This window comes from Tyto alba, unplaced genomic scaffold (genome assembly GCF_018691265.1).
Source record: "Tyto alba isolate M040663 unplaced genomic scaffold, T.alba_DEE_v4.0 Super-Scaffold_44, whole genome shotgun sequence".
Lineage (NCBI taxonomy): Eukaryota > Metazoa > Chordata > Aves > Strigiformes > Tytonidae > Tyto > Tyto alba.
The window spans coordinates 11,739,792-11,762,095 of NW_024881320.1; the positions used below are offsets into that span (position 1 = coordinate 11,739,792).

Here is a 22,304-nt window from a genome sequence, read left to right on the forward strand (position 1 = left end):
CTTTCCCACCATCACCCTTTAGACATGACCCATTGCCTTCTTCATTTCCACCTTATACTCATGGCTGGGATACTGTTCTGCATGAGCAAACTGTTTAAATGAACTTGAGTGTGTAAAAGGTTTTTTGAGTTGACACTTGGGAGGTACAGCATGTGACAACCTGTTTTACATGGAAAACAACCTAGATGTCTGAAATAGCCATGTGCACTGCTATGAGACATCCCAGATAATTAAGCGGATAACAGTGATTGTTTTGCATGGCAACAGAGGAATGGTGTTGTGCTGCTACCACAGAATGACTGATCTAAGGTCACATCCTCTCTGATTTTCCAGCACTCCTGTGAGAGAGAAGGAAATGGTTTGCCTGAGCTGATCATGCAGGAAAGAAAAAAAAAAAACAAAAAAACAAAAAAAAAAACAACAAAAAAACCCCAACAACAAAGGAAACAACTTTTCTAGGAGGCACCAACGGGAGGAGATGGATCACAGGATGAAGTACCAGTTAACTCATGCAGTCTGTTCCCAAGGCAGAGAGACCAGTTTTACTGACATATGTGCCCACTTAGATGCAGAATCTCAGGACCAAGCAAAATGCTGCTACACTTAAAACACGTGGACGTGCCTGACACATGTAGTGCAAAATTCAAACAGCAAAAGGTCCAGCCTCCCAAGTGCTGAAGATGGATTGCAAGGTCACAATAGAAAGAAAAAATAAAATAAAACAGAGTTCAAAATGATAGGAGACAATGCTCACAACTTCATTAAGACTCATGTTTCCTCCTATAAAAAGACGTCCATTTCTTCCTCCCTCGAGCCCACCAATAATTTCAGTTCCACAGTGGACTCAGGAATGGCACCTTCTCCCTGTATTTCTCATGCCTGAGATGTAACAGCAGCCCCCAACCATGAGTGCTGGCTAGTTGAACACTGAACGTCCAGTGCTGCCATTTCCAGGAGGTCTGATGAGGACTTCACATCTACATTTATTTCTCCCATTCAATACGGGAGGTTCTCCCATATTAAAACCTCATGGGTTTATTTTTCAGGGATAAAACTTGCAGGTTGGCAAGCAACGAAGCTCTTGCATGTGGCTATAAAAAGAAGTAAATAAAATATTCCATAGAAGAAGAATATGAGCAGTGGGAGCTATTAAAATTGCTGCCCATTCCTGGAAGCTTCTGACCACACGGACCAATTTCCAGTCTTCCTTCCTCCAGTGCCATTATGTAATGGAGAAATTTAATAAACATTTCACAGCCAAAACAGCCCTCATCTCCTTGATGCATTGTCTTCATCACTGCAGCTCAGAGAACTTGGTGAGTCAAAAATCCCAGCAGTGGGAAGTTGCAGATTTACAATAATACATGGCTTAACAATACATCGCAGTTTAGCCAACACAGAAATTTCCCTGTTTTTATCAGCAGGAGGATACAGATACGACTCCTGATATTGCCAGAGTTTTTAACTATAGGGAAATTAGGAAAAAAAACCTCATCCAACTTCACAGACCTTGCCTTTACACAAGACACACTTTGGCTGAATAACAATGCAACAACAACAACAAAGCAGAAACCCCTAAATATGCCAGCAACTGTAAAGTTAACAAAATTTAATGTAAAAGCACTTGGGAAAATCCTGAGAGAAAAATGACTATAAAATCAGTGATTGTAAAAGATGCTGTCAGCATTAATACAGCTAACCTTCAGCCACAGGTTGTAATTTGATTTTGTTGTTGCATTATTATGATTTCTTAATAGAGAAATGGTGTTTGCTTTAAAAATAAAACTCAAGCAAAACAAAAACCTGTAATAATTCTTACCAACCCAGAATCTTACCAGACTCTCTTATGACTTCTCTTTGCAATTATTCGATAGCATTAAAAAGTTGTGCAATGGGATAGAAATCACTGAGAATTAAGAGGATGTTGTGAAAGCTCACCGAGATTCTTTAGAAATTGCAAGGGGGATTTACTGAAAGCAAGAGAACTTTTTTCATTTGCCTTTTACGATACAACAGAATGCAACTTTTGCACATTAAACTCCCCCCCCCCAAAAAAAAACAAAAACAAGAAACAAACCACTAAAACAAACAAAAAAACCTAAGCAAACAAAAAAACACAAAACCAAACACACACACAGAGAAAACCCCTAACAAACCCAGTAAAAATGTTTTTGATTACTTTCCAGTGCTTAGGTTTCTCTAAAAGAATCAAAATGCAATTAATACTCAAATGTTACTGAAGAGTATTTTTACTTAAGTATAAAATGTTTTAACAGAATGTCTAAGTGCTGTGCATAAAAATGCCCCCTCTTGTGAAAAAATGACCAAGTTAAAAATTTAAAAGATTTTATTAATTTTTAAATCATTCTATGTAAAATATTTGAAGAACCTAGAGGGTTAGTGATTTCAGGGTTCACCATTATGAGCACACAAATCTCCGGGGCATTTCATGGCTGAAAACTTACTCTTTTGTAGTTGCTCAGCTCCATGGAAAATAAGCTTTTGCTAGCAGACTGCACGTACAGATTTCTGGTTAGCCTAAGAGACAGACCTAGGAGGCACCCTGTACTAGCATGTATTGATTTGCATGCAAGTTTTCTTTCAAACATCCGCCATGCGTTTGGCAACAAAAGCTTTCCCTGAAAATGGAATGGCAGCCTCAGGGCTACAAGGAGGGAGGGAAAGGAACAGGTCTGATGAAACTCATTCAGACAATGAACCATTCTAGAGTAAACGTGAGATATGATCCTGCAGGCACTCTCCATCAGAGCTGTTTCTGAAATCCCACAAATGGCCTTAGCCTGTGTGACCATCACTCAAGTGTTGGAGGAAGCTGTCATCCATGGAGTGATGAAGAGTCAAACGTAAATGGAGAAGAACTGGTGGTATTTTTCAGCGTGCCAGAAAGCAAAAGGTATCTGGGCAGGGTCTCTGCTCTGTACAAGTTGGTCCAACACAAAGAATGTGTCCTCAGAGCAAGCATTTAAACACACCTCCTAAACCCACTGGACAGACAGTGCAACACACTGGAAGAAGAGGGGGAACATGTTCTCCATGTCGTCCTCCACTGATGGCCCGATTTCTCCTGCATGGAGCTTTAACACTATCACACAGCAGTTCCCCGAGAGCAGCATCCGTTTGCAATCATCTCATCACCTCTCCTATTGTATTACAAATTTGTCACATAGACAAAGTGTCCCATGCTGATTCTCAGCAGTGGAAATCTCTCTCAGATGCAGCCTGTTGTCATGGACACTACACTCTGGACATGGCAGTTATCAGGACAATAATCTTGTCCTCCAAGGCCTTGCTACCACATCAATCAGCTTTCAGCAGGTACAGAAAGTAGATTTACAGAGGGGATAGTCTATTCACTGCTTCCTCTTTTGTCACAAATGGAGCAGCCTCAACAGGGCCCAGGGCTCAGTGACAGTGCAGTTACTATATACTGTGTTGGAAGTTTTTAAGTTAATGGGCAAATCAGAGATCAAAATGTAAATTTCCATGAAAAAGCATCTATTCCATAAGGTTACTGCCGTAGGCATAGGGGACAATGCAACAGGGAAAAAGCTGTTGACTTCCCACCTGTGAATCACACAGTATACATATCTCCAATGCAGAAGGCAGAAAAAAACCTCTCTGGTGCATTCCAGGATTCAAAAGTCCCGTTATGTTTTGCAGTAAGGGTGGCAGGAATGAGTTCAGCAGAGTCTTACCTGGATTTGTCCTTTCCCCATTATGCGATCTGTGCTCTCTCCGTCCTCTTTGGTGAGCTTGGTTTTGTTGTAGCACTTTTCATAGCACAGAATCCGCAGAGTTTGTGAGCCTTCCAGCTCAATCTCAAACTCCTGCAGGGCACCAGGAAAGGAAAGAGTAATGAATACATCACAGCAGGACATTAGTCTCTTAATAATCAATCTAGTCTCCTTAAAACTCATCAGGAGGGAGAACTTAAGGACTGAACAAAACCTCTTCCCTAAAGGAGTTGGGTCTAGAATTAAACTGAAATTCTATTTTGAATATGTAAGGTGGTCAAATCAGAGACTAAGACTGCTGACTCTTTAGTCAGGTTCCACTGAGTTTCAGCAAAGCATCATTCAAACGAAAACTCAACCACCTTCCTTGTATTTAACTTTGCTCCCCAGCAGGTTTGAGTTGGCTGTAAACAGGCAAATTGTCTTAATTCTTCCCCCTCACAACAAATAAACCAACCCACCTCCTTCTTCAGCATATTTTCATTTGCCTTTAAAAAAAATACTCAAACATCCATCTGTTTAAATTATGAAATGCTGGACAAGACTCATTTGCGCTAAAATGTTTGTTTAGCTAATTCAGGGGAAAGTCTTCTGCAAGCCCTGGTAGCCCAATGAACCTCACATAAAAGCGTTTTCTGAGCAGCAGCGTATGCAGCACAAGTGCTGAACATGCATCAAGTTCTTCCATTTGTGGGTTTTCTGCCCATCACACATTGATGTTTGGCACATGGAACAAGTCACAATAAGAAAAATCCAACCTACCTCATTCCAGTTGGGCTCCGTGGTGTCTCTGTAAACTCTAGTCTTAGCCTTGTTCACAAAATACCCAAAAGAATCCACCTCTAATGTGCAGTACAAATCTGAGGAGGGGAGACAGGGACAGAAACTTTTGAAAAATTTCTAGAATCTCCTAACTTGCACTAATCACTTTCAGGGTGTGTCTTCATTTGCATCTTCTTTGTATTAGTACCAGTAACACTATCCAGCACAAATCTCATCATCTGGGCCAGCAGAGTTGCCTTTATGAAGCTGAAGTACCAGCACAGCTGTATAAATGACCTCAGCACAGACAAGCCCCTCAACCCTATCAAGAATCAGGTGTATGCTATCATCCAATATCTCCCAAATCAATCCACAGTGAGCAGGTGTACACCAGTGAGAAATGAAACCTCCCCAGGTTGATTTTGGACCCCATCTACACCTCAGAACTGGTTTCACTGAGAACAGTATCAATATAACGTCCCTCAGAGAGCAGGTTAGGGGCCAGCCATCAAAAACTCATTATCTGCAAAGTGGTTAATTATGTGGTATCTGGTGTTTTTGAAGAGCTAGTAATGAACAGTAGACATTGCCCCTATTTGTAAGTTATGTTGTAAGTGATGTCAGCCAGCATCTGGGCAGTCAGTGAGTGGTTCAGCAGGAGGAATGCTAACAGAAGGCATGTGCATCCAGTTCACTCCTCTCCTCCTGAGACTCCACATGCAGCTTATTAAAGAACAGGATCCCCAGCCACATGGCTAGTTAAGCTTTGCAGCTTTTCCTAGATTTTCCTCATCAATGGCCAAGAAGCATGTTTGCTGCTACAGGTGTCCTCTTCACTATTTTTTCACCTTTGTTGATCGTTCTGTCAAATCACTCCTCTGAATTTTAACACTTCTTTCTTCACACCAAAAATTATGAATGTCAGAGAATGCTTCCCATTCCTTTGTTGCAAAATAAAGTACAGTGGAAAGAATTCAGGATAAGGACTGACTTGTATCTAAAATTGTTTGGTAATTAGCAAATACCAACAGACTGGGCCTAAAAAAATAATGCTGCATGCTTGATCCTGATCTGAGAGTTAACTGTAGCATTAAAGAATTGCATTCCCCTAAATTTACACCGATGCTTCAATTTCACTTCCAGTTTTTCAGATCACCTCTCCTCATCACCATTGTCCCAGATGCTGCAATCTTAAACCAGACCCCACCCAGCTGTCACAGCACCTGAATTATCTAACCCCTATCAATACCTCTGTGTATTACAGAACTGCAACTCACTTGAACTTTGTTTGAATCCTGTGGCAGAGTGGACGATGACATTCAGGAACCCATAGAGACCTGGGGATTCATCATCTGTACAAAAGATCCAAGAAATTTTGTTATGTTCACAGAGGAGCCAAGAGTGAAAGACAGAGCAATGAGATTGCTATTGCACAGGTTAATGTGCAGTGGGTACACTGTCCCTAAAAAGGATGGCAGGAGCATGTAGCCTAGCCATTTCAGCAAAAGAGGAGACTGCTCCAGGTTCAGTGTTGGTTTCACCTGTAATGCCTTCTGACAATGTGTGGCTTTTACAACGACATTTCTAGGGTCAGCCAGACAGTGTGGAAGAAATTTGAAAGGAGAACAAGTGAAATATAGAGGCTAAATTTATACTAGCAGATTAAATAATAATCTAGGATGGTCTCTGACACAATTTTAGCCAACTAATGTTCTTCCAAAGGATTCTCAGGCACGGTTCAAAGTTGTCCCAGGCTAGGACTCCAACAGGCACTCCAATCCCTGGCATGATGGCTGCATGTAAAAACCATTTAATAGTCAATAGATATTGGAGGATGTCCAGGAATATTTTACTAATTTAGATGTGGCCATATAATTTAAGGCTTATATTTGTATTGTTGCAGCAAGTAACATTGGGATGACAGACTGTTCTTGTTCCTGCTGCTCTCTTTTTGTACACTACCATCTACTTCAACTAAACTACACAGGTTGGGTATATATAGTCCCAGGTTTTGTTTTACAGGAACTCTCAGTTTGTAACTCATCATCAGGTTGAAGCCTGCTGTAGCAAAAGGAAACAGTAAGATCAGTTCTAGGGGAAATGCACAAAGGCAGACAGAGGTAGGTTTTCACTGCAGCTGTACCATATGAAAGCATAAACCAAAGGTCTCACCTTCCTTATTGATAGTGAGGGGAATGTTGTGGACTGTCTGAAGCTTCACACAGGAGTTTGTCAGCATCTGGAGCTCCACTGATGTGAGTGAGAAGCTTTTAAAGCCTGCCAAGGAGATTCAAAGAGCGAGGAATTAAAACTCAAAGCAGAGGCTGGATACATGCTTCCTCATTCTGAGCATACACGGGATAGCTGCTCCCTGGGCAATGTTCAGCAACAGTAGCATGGAGCTCAAGTCTGTACTGCTGCTGCAGTCCAGCTCTATGGAGGGCTTAGTTATTCTTTGGAGTTAAAAAGTCTCAGGATGGTTCACAGGAAACAAGGTGGAACCCTATTTTCTTGCAAAGCCAAAGAACACCCATGCTGAAAGAGTAAATCATTTTCTTTGGACTGGAGCCAGGTAGAAGGGTGCAGCTGTTCCCTCTACCTGGAATTGCACAGAACTGTGATCTCTACGTGTCCTGGGTTGAGTGAGCGGTGGGGTTTTTTTGGTGGCAGGGGAGGGGGCTATAGGGGCCACCCCCTGTGACACTACAATAAATGGGTGAATCTCTCCACTCACGTACGAAGTGCTCTCTCTACACATTCCCTACATTGTGCTGCAAGCAAAAGTCCCCCAGACAGGCTCAGATGTGCAGAAACAGAAGGTGTCCAGGTACGCTGTGGATTTAAATGCACATCTCCCTTTTTGCAGGGAACCCTGCCCCACACCTCCCCCGGGGTCCTGCCCTCCAGTAAGATCACAGTGTTTGTACCAATGCCCAACTGAGTGACACTCACATTTCTTCTGCTGCTCCCGAATGTTCTCCCTCCACTCTGCCCTTTCATAGTCCGATGAAATGAGGAATGTGTAACTCTACCCGGGAAAACAGAAGAAAATGGGGTATGCATTAGTCTGACCAACCACCGAGAGCAGGCCTGCCTGCCTCCCACCCTCCTCCAGTGGAGATCATCGGATATGCTGTCCCTCTAGTACTCCTGCCAGTTGCCCTATATCACAGCTCTGTCAGCAAGGGGCAGGACTCTGGCAGTGTGCCTTCTCAGCAAGGTGCAGCGGTACCAGCATGGACTCCTGCAGTCAGAGCTTTCACAGAGCTCCACCCTGCCAACAGCAGCTGCATCCCTGGCAGCATGAGGTCCCACAGCAACTCTGTGCTATTCCTCACAACAGTTGCACCAGGAAACTCAAAAGCCTCCAGCACAGGCTTAGACACAGATGCCAGCTGAGGAAGAAGTGACCATCTTAGGGATTTTCACTGGGTAGTAACAGAGCCATGCGAGAATCCTTTGCCACGTGCATGGAAAGGCCACAGTGGCAGGTTACAACCCTGCCAGAGCAGGGGATACCTCTGGCATGCTGAGCATCCCACAGTGCTAAAGGAGATTGGAACATTCAGCATCTCCGGTGCCAAGCACAGCCTACAGTCCTGAGGAGACAGCCCTGTGTGCACTAAGCCTTGAATTTGAAGGGGTGTCTAGAAGGCAGCTGCTGCAGAGCTTTATCTTGAGTAAATAGAGCTGTTCCTATTGCTCTGCCAGGGCAGGTGCTGAGGTAGGGGATTAATTCTAACATTATTTTTCAAATGTCAATGTTGCATACAAATTAGTCATAGCCAAATGAGATGTCATCATAACTTTTACTGTAGCAAGGGAAGGTGCTTTCAGGCCAGACAGCAGAGGGTCTGAAGACCTCCTTGTACAACAGTGTACACAAACACACACACCCCCCCACACCTCGACCTCTGTCTTGTACATGGAGGGAGCCACTCACCTTGCCATTGCGATTGTGTACCCGAAAGGCCATGTTGGGAGACATCAGCAGTAGGAGGGATTCCTGCTCCGAGAGCTTCTTTTTCAACCTCTCAATGACCTTGCTGCCTTTATTGGCCCTCTGAAGGATGGAGGAGAAAGGGAGACAGAGTACATGTCATTCTCCAACATCTGCCTCCATTTACACTGACAGAAATTTTAAGATCCACAATCTCTTCCCTCTATGAGTAGCCAAACGGCCCCAGGCAGGAGAAAACCTGTCAACAGCGTGCACAGGGCTCCCAGCTGCTCAGGAAGATGTTACCTGCAGCATCTCTAAACTCAGACTTGGTTCTGTTTCCCAATTCCTGCTGCCCCAGAGGAAGGTGCAGAGGTGTGTGGCCACTGTCCCAGCTATACCCTGTATTTTCTGTTCCAGAAGCTGCAGCGGAATCATGTCACTGGGCAGCTGTAACACTGCCAGGTCCTCCACAGGCATCCTTAACTAAGGAGACTGTAAGGAACTTCTCTAGAAGCTGCCCAGAACTGTTGCCAAAATTCTCTCCCACTCACCACCCACTGATCCATTTTCAACAGACATCAGCTAAACCCAAGGCTTTTCTTGGATAAAACCCAGTCATGTATACTGTTCAGCACTGATGCCTCACAGCACGTATCTTAGACACCTGTACCTTGTGAGTTAAGAAGCTTCCACACTGTGTTCCTCCTAATCTTACTTTTTCCAGGAAGCCTTCTCTGAAAGCCAGCCAGAACAGAGAGACAGAAGTATGGTCTTTGGAAGCACAGCGGATAGTCTTCTCACAGCACAAGCAATGTTATTCATACCTTGTTCTACATACCAGCAGGTTTACAGATTTCAAACTCTTATTTCTCTCTTGGGTTCCAGGAAGGATTGGAGTCTAAGACCTTTGAGAAAACATGTCTTGCAAGCAAAGAAAAGCCTGGGCCAGAGACACCGTATCTGTGTCAGTTTGCCCAGTCAGCAAAATTAGTGTTCTCCATGTATTTGCTGGTGCTTTGACACTGGTGAAGTCAGAAAAATCTTCAAAAGCATAACTGAGCCTCCAAAAATTCCGAAGTACATGGCTTCTGACCAAAATCACTTGCAGGATCATACTTCAACAGCCAGAGTTTGACATGCCACACTCACAGTCCTTCTCATGTTCACTGCATAAGAGCCCCTCCCGCCACATGGGTGCTCGGGGAAAGCAGTCACAGGCAGTTCCAGGAACGTAGAGAAGCTATTGGGCACAACTACAGGGTCTTTTTGTTTCTGCCTTCTCACTGGACACCATCATTCAAGCCATGCACTAGTATGAGCAATGATGGGCTGCAGAGCATCTGGATATCACTGATAACAGGGCTGCATCACAAGCCTCTGCTGAACAGTCTGTTTTAGGATACGTCCCCATGCTGTGCAGCTCTGGGAACACTACTTCTATCAGCACTTCATCTCAGCAGAGACACTGAGCTTGTACTTGGCATGGAGCACTCAACCCCTTTTACCTTTTCACGCTGGATGTCATTCTTGATCTGGGATATCTTGATCTTCATGGCATCCAGTTCCTCATCAGGTACCAGTGGGATATTGGGCGCTGCCTCAGACTCATCCACCATTTGGAAACTAAGGTCAGTGAGCGGGATGTACCATTTGCAGTCATATTGCTGGCTTTTTCTGAAAGACAGAAGGTCCAAACCTTTTGCTATTACTGATGTTCAGCAACACCCATTCCCCTTTCCCACAAGTCCTTCCCCGCTACTGTGCATAAGATACAGACATGGGCACAACTTCACTGTGATCCCCATGTGCAAGAAGTCTGGTAAGGTGCTGCTTTCCAGCAAGAAAGACTGGAAGGGCCGATAGCCAGTACAGCATACAACAAGGCAACTTGTTTTGTTATCTAGTTCTTTTCATCCTAAGAAACCACAACAATCTTTTGCAAACTGTTTCAGTCCTGTGTGCTTTCCCTTTGAAGCCTCCGTAGAGGCAAAGCTCCAAAGCCATGCCATGCCTCTGACCTGGCTACCCATGATCTAAACCCAGGTATCTCCTGCCTGAGATAGGAGGGCCAAGTGGGGCAGGTGAGCCGATATGTATAAACCTCTCTATAATCCAACCAGAAGAGAGAAACTACAGCTCATAACTGCCATTCTCCAAGTGATTTCACTAGGACCACAAGTTCATTTTTTTAATGTTTCATGTGATTTATTTCCTCTCCATCTCTACTGTCAGGTACATCCACTCTGGAAATGTCCCACTCTTTTGGAGGTTTATTCCTTACAAGCATGTGCTTCAAAAGGGGCAGGAACAACTTGTTGCTTGAGGAGGGCAAAAAGATGAGAGGGGTCTTCCCAACAGAACATTTACTGAATGAAGAAAAGCCCTGTTTCAGGCAGGTATGTTGGTAAACATTCCTCCTCCCTTGTACTACCATGCTGAACACTCCGTGTCTAACTACATCTTGTGGATTATGGTTACTCAGGTCTGGGGTATTCATATTCAACTAAAATTCCTAAACCCATGATTCTGCTGAAGCTGAGGTGCAAAGCACATAGTCCAGAAGGAAAACCTCACCCTCCAATCTGCTTCTTGAGTTTGGCACACAGGAACAGATCAGTAAAAAGAAAGACATGACGTAGCTTGCGAGCCCCCTCAACCAGCTCCACCATGAAACTGTCCTTCAGCAGCTGTCGGTGCTGGTGAAGAAACAGAAAAAAATGTTTTAGTTAGTGCAATATGAGCCCCAGGTTTGGCACTAGGGCAACACATTCCTTAGACATGACTCCTACCAGAGCCAATTCAGTAAACTGGTCTAATTCAGAAGAAGGCTATTAAATGTTCCTTGCTGTATGTTCTGCTCCCTGCTGCTGCCCCCTCTCCCAGGGGCAGAAACAGCCACGCATCTCCTGGTTCCAAGTCAGAGTTCAGGCTTCTCTCCATCACCTGTTCCTGGGCCCAAGCATGATTTATTGAGTCATTGCCCAGCTTCTGTGAACCCAAGGGCCAGAATCACTGAGAGTACATCATCCCCTCACAAACCAGCAGAGAGCAGCAAACACCACTTTTCTCAGGAGTCGCTTACCCAGCCACTTAATTCAGCTTCAACTGCTCCACCAAGGAGGAGCGAACACCTCCATGAACACCACTCACTCCCTGTCCACAACAGTAGTTTGTCAACATTAACAGCTGAATGCCATTGCTGCTTCTTTATTACAAGTGCTGTTAAGGGATAATTCCTGAACAAGATGTGTATCTAACAAACTTCTCAGTAGTCCCTTATCAGCCTGTGCTTAATAGGACCATCTGGGTATGCCCCCACTCCATGCCTATTTAAATCTCTTTTATATATCATCTAAATATTCCCCAAACCTAGAATAAGCTAAGAAGCCACACAACTCTGATGCCTTTATTCCTGCTTCTAGTTCCAGGGAGCTTTACAAGCTCCTAAATAAGAGGCCCGTGTTGGCAGGCAGAAGCATCGCTTTCGTAACTCCCTTATGGGGACTTCATAGTTGAAAGACAAAAAGGCTGGAGCACTGGCACTGAAACAGATGACTGTGTGCTGTGACCAGTGACCAAGCCAGGAGTTTCAAACCCTGCTCTACACTTCAGGTCCTCTGCTTTGATGTCAGGATCAATAGGACTCTGAGTGCACACCCGGCATAGACATCTCCCACTGATTTGCAAACAGAAGTCAGAGGTATCCAACTCTGGGCAAATTATACTCTCACCAATGAGCCAGCATTGCCTTGCTTCACAGCCAGTACAAGCAGGAACCATCAGCTTCTCCACACATGCTAAGGTACGCTAAGGTACTTTTTCCTGACCAGTGCTATTTCCTTGCTATTTGAGTGAAGATGATGCCCCCCTGACACCAGTGAGCGACACGCTACGAATACTATATATGCCTAGACAGCACCAGTGTCTGGGGACAGGAGAGATCTGCTAGCACCGCCCAGCACTAACCGACACCTCCCCCTGCTCTCTAACCGCCAGCCCTCTCCAGGCCCAGGCTCAGGACCTGTCAGAACAACACTCCTGACCTGCTGTACCTCTGTGATCCCCATGCTGGGAAATGCATGCATGAAACCCGTCCATTTCCAAGAGGCAGCTGTGCTCAGCTATGCAGCAATATGCAACAGGAAAGCAGTTAACCCAAGCAAGGTCAGGACACCCAAAACAGCATTAATGCCTCAGTTTCTCAGGTTATGCCCCATGGGTTTTGTTTGCTGTGTGACTTAACCAGCCCTGAACACATTTACTGCAGAGGGTGTGGGAGTGCAAACCCCCACGCAGCCTCTCCTTCCCATCTTGGCTCTCCAAAATGAAAACAAACCACATCAGTGCTGAGCCCAGCAGGCATCATGGAAAGGAACAGAAGGCAGAGATATGCCCTTGGAAATGTAATTCTTGTTTCCACACTGTCCTACAGCACCCTAAAGTTCCTGACATGGACCAAGAGTCTGCATTTTCCTGCCTGCAGCTGCACTAGCACCACAACTAGCTGTTAAAGCACACATACCAGTGTCAGCATCTCATCTCGGTGCTGCCTTCCATTACACAAAGATCTTGGAAATCTGTGAGCAGTAGCAGCAAAAGCTGCAACTTTCCCATAGTTCCAGGAAGCAAAGGCTGCTCCCTAGCAGACTGTTGCACCATCTCTGGGCAGGAGTCTGGGGAGAGCTAGTATCCAGCAGTGATTCAGGCCCAGAAAGGCCTGTACATATGTTAATGTTTATTTTTAGGTGGGCGTGATCCTCCTGGCTTCTTCTCAGTGGTTTTGGAGAGAACGCCTGCCTGCATTAATGTCTCTGCTGCCGATGCGCACTTGTGCATGCCTCCTCCTTCTGCCTGGTGAACAAACCCCAGGTAGGAAACCAGAAACATTGAGTTTTAAAATAAATAAGAAAGAGGAGGCATACTGTCAGTAGCAAAAACGCTTTCCACAGCGGCAAAGAATTTCATTAGGGAACAATAATGAAGCACGGAAAGATATTTTCTGAGCAAGCCAAAACCCTGATCTCAGGTTTCTAGATCTGATGCATATTAATTACACTGCAAATCAGCTCAGCTCCTCTGGGGCAATGAGAATAGCTGCTTGTTGCCAGCTCAACTCCTGCTCATTGTTCGTAGGTGTAAAGATGTTCTTACAGCTCACTCATCTCTGCTACCCAGCAGGATGTAGCACTGTCCCTTCCCTACCTGGCAGGCACATGGCATGGTCCTGACCTGGCCTTCCGCCTTGCTCTGCCAGGCACTGGCAGTGTGTGAGATAAGCCAAGACCCCAGCCCAGCACCCTGCCGAGAGTTCCTAGATGAAAAACACCCCAGGCTAGTCCCGAGCACAGACTCAGCACCCAATCCTGGGAGGATGTCTCTGGTGGCAGAGACAGGCCAACAACATGGCCAGCAGTGTGTTTCTTCACAGGCAACGGAGAGCACAGGCCCATGAGAGCTGTTGGAGGGCTGTGAAGGACTACTGGATCACAGCCCTAGATCAGCCCCTTGGTTTTGCCAATATTCCAGTACCATCATCTAGACCAGAGCACTTTGAAGACAAGCATGTTTTCAAGTGAAGGGGAAGCCCATACAGAGGCACCAGTGACTGGAAACCTCTGTCAGGCCTCCACAAGGCAAGAAAAAAAGAGCTCATCAGTATTCCCTGCAGCAAGGCTACAGACCTCACCCCATGGCCTGCCTGCTCCAACCAGGCCACCCCTTCTCCTGCCTTCTGAAGTTGCACCTAACTTGCTGCTTCACAGTCCTTGGCTGTCACCATCCAAGCAGACTCCCTCCAAGCAGCCATGCTCTCTGTCCCACATCGCCCCAAAACCCAAGCAGAAAGCTCAGTCATATGATGCTAAAACAGGGGTGTGATTCAACAGCCTTCATATTTCCCATCTGGGACTGAGGTACTTCTCATTTGCACTAAGTTTATTTTGGCTAGCACTCCAGGGTACAAAATACCCTGACTGACATGAGACACAGTGCTACCATGAGGTAGCAAAAACTCTTTGGCAGCATGATCTCCCAGAAAGAGAGCTGGGTGGGAAGAAGACAAGGCTGCATTTCCTAAGCTTGACTGGAACAGAAGTAAAGAGGTGAAAGGGATGAATGTCAGTCAGCCACTCTGAGGAAAACACTGAGCTTCCCAACCTTTCATTCTTCCTATCTTCTCACTCATGAGCTAGTTGGGAAGGCCTCCCTTCAGAAATCAGCGGAGATAAACTGCCACAAAAGCAACCAGGTGTGTCTGGGGAGGAGAGGACAGGAGAAAACATTTGTGGGTCAAGTCAGGAAATATCTCCTCACAAGAGTGTGGAGCTTGATATTAGATCTACTACCAGCTTCTCTCGGAAAACAGGACTTTTGTTAGGGCTGGGCACAACAGGCATGCCCCAGGCTGCTCAGCATCAGTGGAGCAGAGGAGGAGCACTTCCAGCAAAGGGTCATATCCTTTGTTGTAAATGATTCATCTTGCTGGGAGGGCTCAGCAGGTCACAGGGAAACAATAAAAGGATTTCCCAACTGGCTTACCAGATCCCTGCCAAACCCCATGGTGAGGGAGTGCAGAGCACCTTCCCGGACCTCCCGACATGAGTCAGCCCATCCTACCCCACCCTGGGGGAGCCAGCAGCCCCCTCAGACAGGACTTGTGCCTGCCAAGTGCCTGTGCCACCTCAGCTCCACAGGCCTTCTCTAGCAGTTTGGGAACCAAAGCCCACCTTGGTCAACTCCTTCCCACCCAGTCAGCAACAGCAATTCCTTTGGTGGCCTCCTGTTAGACAGGGTCTCCTGAAACATGGGGCGCCACGATTGAAACATGGGGCTTTTTGGCTGGGTGATCCTGCTGTACATGACATACAGTAGCCTTTGCATGGGAAACCGTCTCTCTATCTTGTTTCCACAGTTACTCTGCTAAGGTTACTAAAGGTTTCCTAAAATACCCTGAAATGACATAAGACTACAGAAACACCAAATAAACATCCAAGAAAACACAAGCTTAAAATCAGAGTGGCAGTACAGTGGCGGAACGACCCCCTCGCTTTCACAGACAGCCCCAAGACTGTCAGGTGTCCAGCACAGGAGCTCAGCTCAGCTATAGAAAGATGTTTCCAGGAGGCCTGGGGGAAACCTTCCTGTTCTGTATCATAATGGACTGAATTAGGGTCATCTTTAATCTCTCAAACAGGGCCTGAGCCGACTGTTACCTTCAGTGGCTCTTGCAAAGCTTCTGTACCAGTGCAGTACATGTTCCAAGTCTCCTTTCTAGGCACTGCCTTCCTTTGCATGTTTTCATCTGCTGCTTTTCCCACCCACCTCCATGCTCTGGACAAAAGAGCTTTCCCTGTACATCTTTCAGTGCTTGGATATCCTCTTTGCATTGCCTATTGCTGTCCTCCTCCTCTTACCTCCTCTGCATATCCCCCTCCCTCTGCTACCAACCTCACGACTACCTGTATGCTCATCTATTCATCCTACAGTGTTTTTGTGCTGTTTGCATATGATAAATCCTGCTGCTGTCACGTACCGTTTAACTCCAGGAAGTGTGGCCAGCTTGTCTGAGACACATTACAAAAAGTGGAGTTTAAAAATCTACTTATGCAGAACCACAGCTGTACAAAAGGACGTCCCCTCACTTGTGTGCCGAGGAAAGAGCTCATCCGATGTGGTGACAGCAGAGGCCTGCAGCATGCGTGGGCGAGAGCCCCGGGAAGGACTGAAACATGTGTGATGCAGGAGGAGGAGGGTAAAAGTGGGAGATGGTATTGGCATATGTCAGTGAGGAAGAGGTGGTTTGGCTTTCTGCAGAGTGTAGGAAGAAAATTATTCCATGTGTGTGTGTGTGCGCGCATGTGTTGCAAGACCAGCATTGCAGAATAAAGGGATGCTCTGCCTAGGGAGCTTAACTGGCTACTCTTTGAGCATTTTAATAGCCTTTCTTTTTTCTTGCCAAAGCTTTTGTCACCAGGAGCTCTCTGACTCCAGCTGTAAGACAGAGTGTGAAGCATCTAAGATCATTTTTGAGTGCTCTATTGCCAACATCTGCCCAAGGCCTCCAGAAGCAGTAGGCACCAGGCCTCAAGCTGTGCATGGCTGCCTGTGTCTAAGCTTAGCTCCCAGTTTTTCAAAAGCTTTAGTTTGTACTTCTGCTCTCTTGCAAATATCTTTTGTTGTTTCCCTTCCCTAGCACACTTGGCCTCTACCAAGTTAACTGGGAGCCTAAGGCAATGATATTCAGTCCCTTGACTGCAAGTTTAAAACCACATTTAAAAACATGGTGGAGCAGCTTGCCAAGCAGCCTCTTCTCTCCAGGGCAAGAGAAAAGGTGCACAGTAGCATGAGTTTATCCAAAATGTCATCTAGTGAGCTTGATCCCAGAAGAAACTGTCTGTCAGCCCTCTCGTGTCCAGACTGGTGCTGATAAGACTGGACACTAAACCACTCACCCAGCAGAGTGAACCAAAACTCAAAAGAGGCTTAATTTTTAGGCAGCTCCATTCCTCCATGCCACTATGGGATCACACAAATACCAGTGTGAACACTTCAGAGAGGGCAGGACTGCACAGCCAGAGGCGAGGCAGGATGGCAGCCACCACCACTCTGGTTGGTCTGAACTGCCCTGAAACAAAATCCTGCAAAGCACATTAGACAAATAGCAGTCAAGAAAGGAACCACCATCTCCCAAATGAACTCTGCAATTTTTTGCAGTTTCATCAATTCCTGCTTTACAAGAGTAGGCTGAATTAGCTGGAAACACAAGCCTTTACTTCTGTCAGGGGAAGATGACACAAGCTCTACAATCATTTGCATCCAGGCTTAGTTGAAAAAAATCCATATAGCTGTTCTGTTAATAAGATTAGAAAAGTTATTACTCCCTTCTGGCACATAACAGTGGCACATGCTTCACCTCAAAGCATTTGTTCTCCTGCTTCCCTAAGGGACTATCCCCAGTAGAACCTTAAACAGGTTCCCTATTTAAGCCAAAAGGATAGTGGTGAAAAAGCATCAGCAGTGAGCAAACAAGATGCCTGCTCCATGGTCCTAAGGGGTGGAAGACTCTCTATCACTCTCATTCTGAGTCAGAAGGTACAGTGCTACTCAGACCACCTTTCCCTCCATGCATTTGCTTGGTTATTTAGAGAGCTGGCAAAGTGGATACCTGCAGATAATCCATCAAAAGAAGTAAAAAGTAAAACCACAAAAGTAGAAAGATGGGAAGAAAAGGAAGGATCAAGAGAATGTTGCAGATCAGGGTGAATGGAAACAGACCCAAAAGCTCAGATAAGCCCTCCTGGCTTCTCTGTGTTGCCAGGCTGGGCTGGTGGTTCTCCTGGCTCCTCCATAACACAGCCCTCAGCAAACTACAAAGCAGAGAAGATTAGCTACAGGCAGCCTGGCAGACAGCAAGGACCAAACCATGTGTTCGTAGGCTTAATCTACCAATATTGCCTTCCCTGTTGTAGCCCTTGCTGTTCCTCTAGTGAGTGGTTTCACTCCCTTTGTTCCCATCTCCTTGCGCTACCTGAAATACTCATTCATCCCAGCAAATTAAAACTGGTCCATGCATCACAGAAAACTTTCAGTTTATATGCATAAGTCTAGACTTAGAAAAAAGTCTACTGAGCCAAGCAGAACCAGGGGGCTGGTGTGCAGGAAGGACACCTGACATCACGCAGGAAGACGGCAGGCAGGTCAGACTGAGTCGATGCTCCCGGAGCAGGGAACCACCTTTTGCAAAGGGGAGGAATACTGTGCTGATGAGCCTGTACTCTCTCCTGACCTGAACTCCTCTCCTTAGCAGCCTGTCACTAGGGGGATTAACAACTGGCTGCTTTCCCCAGTTCAAAGCAATCCTGAAAAAAAAAAAAGAGCTGGAGCAAGAGGCTGGCAAAGGAGATTTGACTCCTCCCCACAATGCACTCAAAGGGGAAAAATATTCCACATAAAAGGCAAGGACTGAGAAAAAAAGATAATTGAGATCAGCACCTAAGCAATACAGGAGGGTAAAGGGCTGTTTTCCCTCTTTCCTTTCCACCACGGAAATTTCAATAGGAGGAAGACAAATAATGAAAAAAGCCATCAAAGCAAGCTGGTGATTCATTAAAATAAAAAATGCATTATGCATCGAGAGCAGTCAATTAGGAGATGCAAACTGCACACTGTCCTGTCACCCTAGGGGAAGCACAAGCAAGGCAAGTGCGAGGAAAGGATAAGTAGAAAAGGAAAGATTTACAGGCATAAACAAAACCCAGCTATGACCCCAAGCTGAGTAGCTAGTCAGAAGGAGCAGCCATTACTAACCCACATGGAGTAGCTGGGAGCAGACTTGTGTCTCTGGATTACTATGAATAGAGCGAACATACCTACCCTCTAGACACTGAGTTGTGTCAATTAGGGCATTGCTGCTTTGAAAAGAAGTGGAATATTGGTGCCAAATGACTAAAGAAAGTATCCACCATCAGATTCTCAGAGTGGAAGGAAAACTCTGGGAAGCATCAGGAACAAGTCCTTTTCTTCCCTGGGCTCAGTGCAAGCTGTGTGCAGTGAGGGAGAGCACAAAGGGATCCCAGTCCCCTCCAGCATACCCAGAGCACTCTCTTTGGGTGTGTCCCCTTCTTTCCCTCCCCACATCATACATGGAGTCATGCAGGACCAGTGAGAATGTCAACAGGCCTGATGAGCCCAATCCTGACAAGCTTCCCCTTCCTGCTTTCTAAGATCTGACAAATACACCACTCCAAAAAGAGATTATCAGGATCACCCTCCTGAGCCTGACCTTCTGTCTGGGCTCTGGCACCTCATTAGGATTCTGCATGACACTTTTCAAAGCCTGCATCCCTCACTGAGATGCTGACAGACAACTGGAGAACACAAAATGCTCTCTCCTCTGCAAGGGGTCATTCTAGCTTGAGATTTCTGCTATGACTCAATCAGCATCTGCTTTAATGAGGCCATCTACTATCCCTGAAGCCCTGGTGACTGATGTCTGAGCTTCTACCTCAGCCTCCAATTGCTCAGCCCCTCCTCTTCTTTTCTCAGCTGCAGGCTTCCTCAGTTGACAAAACGAGACAATGAGCAAGACTTGCAGGACAAAGTGCAGCAAATTCCCAGTACTGCAGCTTCTAGCAAATCTTTGGCAGCTGAAAATCAGTTTAATAGCTAAAAGCAAGCATGTTTAGCTGACAGGATTTGGGAATACATTGTGAAGGTTCATGGTATCTTAACAATCTCCTGGGCTTTGCAAGAGATGTTTTTTTACAGGGTAATTTGGGTCACTTTTGATCAGCCAGTGTCTCTGGCATGCTGCCACAATTCCTCTTACACATATACTATCTGAGCTGCACCTCTCTCTTGTCCAATCTCCTACAACCTTCTCTCTCAATACGTCTGTCAGTCTTGCCCTTTCCTCATCAGGAAGGACTGAATTGCTTTCTAATGAAATCACAAGGCAGATGAATCAAGCCCACTGAGGCATGCAGGACTTTACCACTTTGTACCTCTATGCTGTCCTTGCACAACATTGCATGCAGGTAAAGGAACTGTACATCTTGGAACTTTCTGAGTGTAGTCCAGTTCCTAGCAGAGCTGAGAAGAATTATATTACACACTTAAGAGTCAACCACCTCCCTTAACTTCCACAACCCATTTCATGTGTTATGCTTTCTAGTCCCATTTACAACATTCTTCTTTAGAAATGAGGATTCCAAACCCGAGTTTTGAGAATGTGAGTTTTGAGAAGGTGAGAATGAAGATTCTGGAAAACAATTTTTCCTAATCTTTTATGATATCTGATGTTTCCTCATCTTTTTCTCCTCTCAGGCTTCCTATTTGGTTTCAGTTTGCAGTTAAAACACAGATCCATTTAGTGCATAGCAATATGCATCATAGAAATTATGTATGACAAATGATCATAACAGTGCTAAGGACAAAACTCTAATAATACTTTTCCTCTGGGTTCCCAAACTGGTTTCTGAACAGAAAACAGAGAGGAGCTGTACCACATCCTTTAGAGAACAAGGACATGGCATTAACTGTATCTTAGCAACAAACGAAATTAATAGCGTAACTTCCTAGGCCGCTGTACAGAAAAGGCACAATCAGTATTTAGAAACTGAAAATATAACGAAAGCTGGAAGACTCACCTCCCCCTTCTTTACAGTCATGGACTGCCGACGAGGCGTGATCTCTTCATTGATGCTGGAGAGGAAGTTCTGCGAGATCCGCAGAGCATCCTGCAGGAGTGGATGATCAGGGTGGCTCACTGGAGTGTGCTTCAGCAAATCCTGACACCAGGAACACAAAGAACAGAACCATGAGCAGTGTCAGAAAGCAGAGGGTCCGAGGGCCCCTAACTAGTGTTGTAGAACAAGATGCTCCAACTTCTTCGTAGAGATTAGAGCAAGGCTTTATCTCTAGAGAAAGAGAATACTCTGGCACCTCTTGGTAACACCACTGAAGAGGTAGCAGGGTCCTACCTACAGATGCCCTCCCCTTAGTGTAAAAAGACGAGGCTCTTCTGCAGCATGACAGGTTTATTTCTGCAGTCCTGCAGCTCCATGCAAAATTTGAAGAAAATAGGAAAGGGGCCTAAAGTTTGAAAACAACCCTTCAGATACTCACATGCAGGACAAGTGTGCTGCGAGTTACTCGATCCACTGGCTTGTATAATAGAGCTGTGGGAAAAAAAAAAAAAAAGCAGCAAGAACATAAGAAAGAGGTACCTAAGCACAGCAGTCCCCACAGAGCAACTTGTCCAGCTGAACTGAATGTACAGGCACAGGTTTATTAACCAATGAGCTACTGGAAAATTCCCTTCTCTAAGGTTAATGCACTGTACAGCCAATAAAACATACATGAACACACAGAGAAAATAAACACACTCCACAGCAAACAGATGCCCACTTGCAAGCACGGCCTGCCACACAGTGGGTAAGAAGCACACAAGGTAGTACAGAACAACTGCACACAGCATGGCACATTTCCAACAACTCCCTGGCAACCTGCGTGGTCCCACAGGTCAGAATCAGACCTTGCACTCTTAGAGTTGCCAAGGAGGGCCCTGAAAGTTTGGCAGTGCATCCCTCCTTCTGGAGTTCAGCGTGACATGTTGATTGCTTCCAAATCCTGATAACAGGTCAAAACAGGAAGGGGATTGGCTTTTATATTAGTGAGTATGGAAGCTTCTTATAACATGGGTTGTCTTCTACTTATGTGCATAGAGACAAGCACCATGGAACCTGATCTTGACCAGGTTCTCTAGATGCTACCTTAGGGCAACAAAACATATAACAATAACTGCTAGGATTGTGTTTGTGCTATCACTGGGTAGCAGATGTTCTCTTAAAACCACAGCAGTCCTTTGGTTGGCCTGGTTTTGTCCAAAGGGACTGATGAGGTTTTAAGCTGGGCAGGGTCTTCCCCATGCATGCATGCAGCTTACTATGCACTAGCTCTGCTACTTAGCAAAAAAGAACTGATTTCCCAGGTAGAGCCAGCAAAGACTCCATAACCTTCCAGCATTTAAAAAGAAAAAGGGAGAGTGGAGGTTTGGCAACAGCCTCCACACCACAGTCCTGACAAACCAGAGTCTCCTCTGCATGGATCACTCACTTTCCAAGGAATTTTTCGTCGTCTGATCTTTAGATTCCTTTGTGCTTCTAGCCTTTAGATTCTAAAAGAAAAAGAAAACCCACGTAGCAAATGGTCAATCACCTTGAAATATCACATGGGAATGTAAGAGACTACCTGCTCCTCCAAGGGAAGGCCTAAGTATGAATGGAGGAGCCCTATCACAGTTCAGGTCAGTGAAGGAAAAACATGCTTTCCTTCTTGGTAAATCC

The 22,304-nt window shown here is 45.5% G+C and overlaps 1 protein-coding gene across 2 annotated transcripts in view; it reads right to left on the reverse strand.

Moving 5' to 3' along the window:
- The window catches only part of BCR (BCR activator of RhoGEF and GTPase), a 105,163-nt gene that overhangs the window by 16,743 nt on the left and 66,116 nt on the right, over nucleotides 1-22,304 (reverse strand). For both annotated transcript variants that reach the window (XM_033001397.2, XM_042805164.1), the window contains 11 exons: nucleotides 22,075-22,135; nucleotides 21,085-21,137; nucleotides 20,607-20,747; nucleotides 11,035-11,156; nucleotides 9,966-10,134; nucleotides 8,461-8,580; nucleotides 7,470-7,545; nucleotides 6,690-6,794; nucleotides 5,795-5,869; nucleotides 4,518-4,615; nucleotides 3,717-3,848 (listed from right to left, as the gene is read on the reverse strand). In XM_033001397.2, coding sequence (XP_032857288.2) covers nucleotides 3,717-3,848; nucleotides 4,518-4,615; nucleotides 5,795-5,869; nucleotides 6,690-6,794; nucleotides 7,470-7,545; nucleotides 8,461-8,580; nucleotides 9,966-10,134; nucleotides 11,035-11,156; nucleotides 20,607-20,747; nucleotides 21,085-21,137; nucleotides 22,075-22,135 — 1,152 coding nt within the window. The remainder of the gene's footprint in view (nucleotides 1-3,716; nucleotides 3,849-4,517; nucleotides 4,616-5,794; nucleotides 5,870-6,689; nucleotides 6,795-7,469; nucleotides 7,546-8,460; nucleotides 8,581-9,965; nucleotides 10,135-11,034; nucleotides 11,157-20,606; nucleotides 20,748-21,084; nucleotides 21,138-22,074; nucleotides 22,136-22,304) is intronic.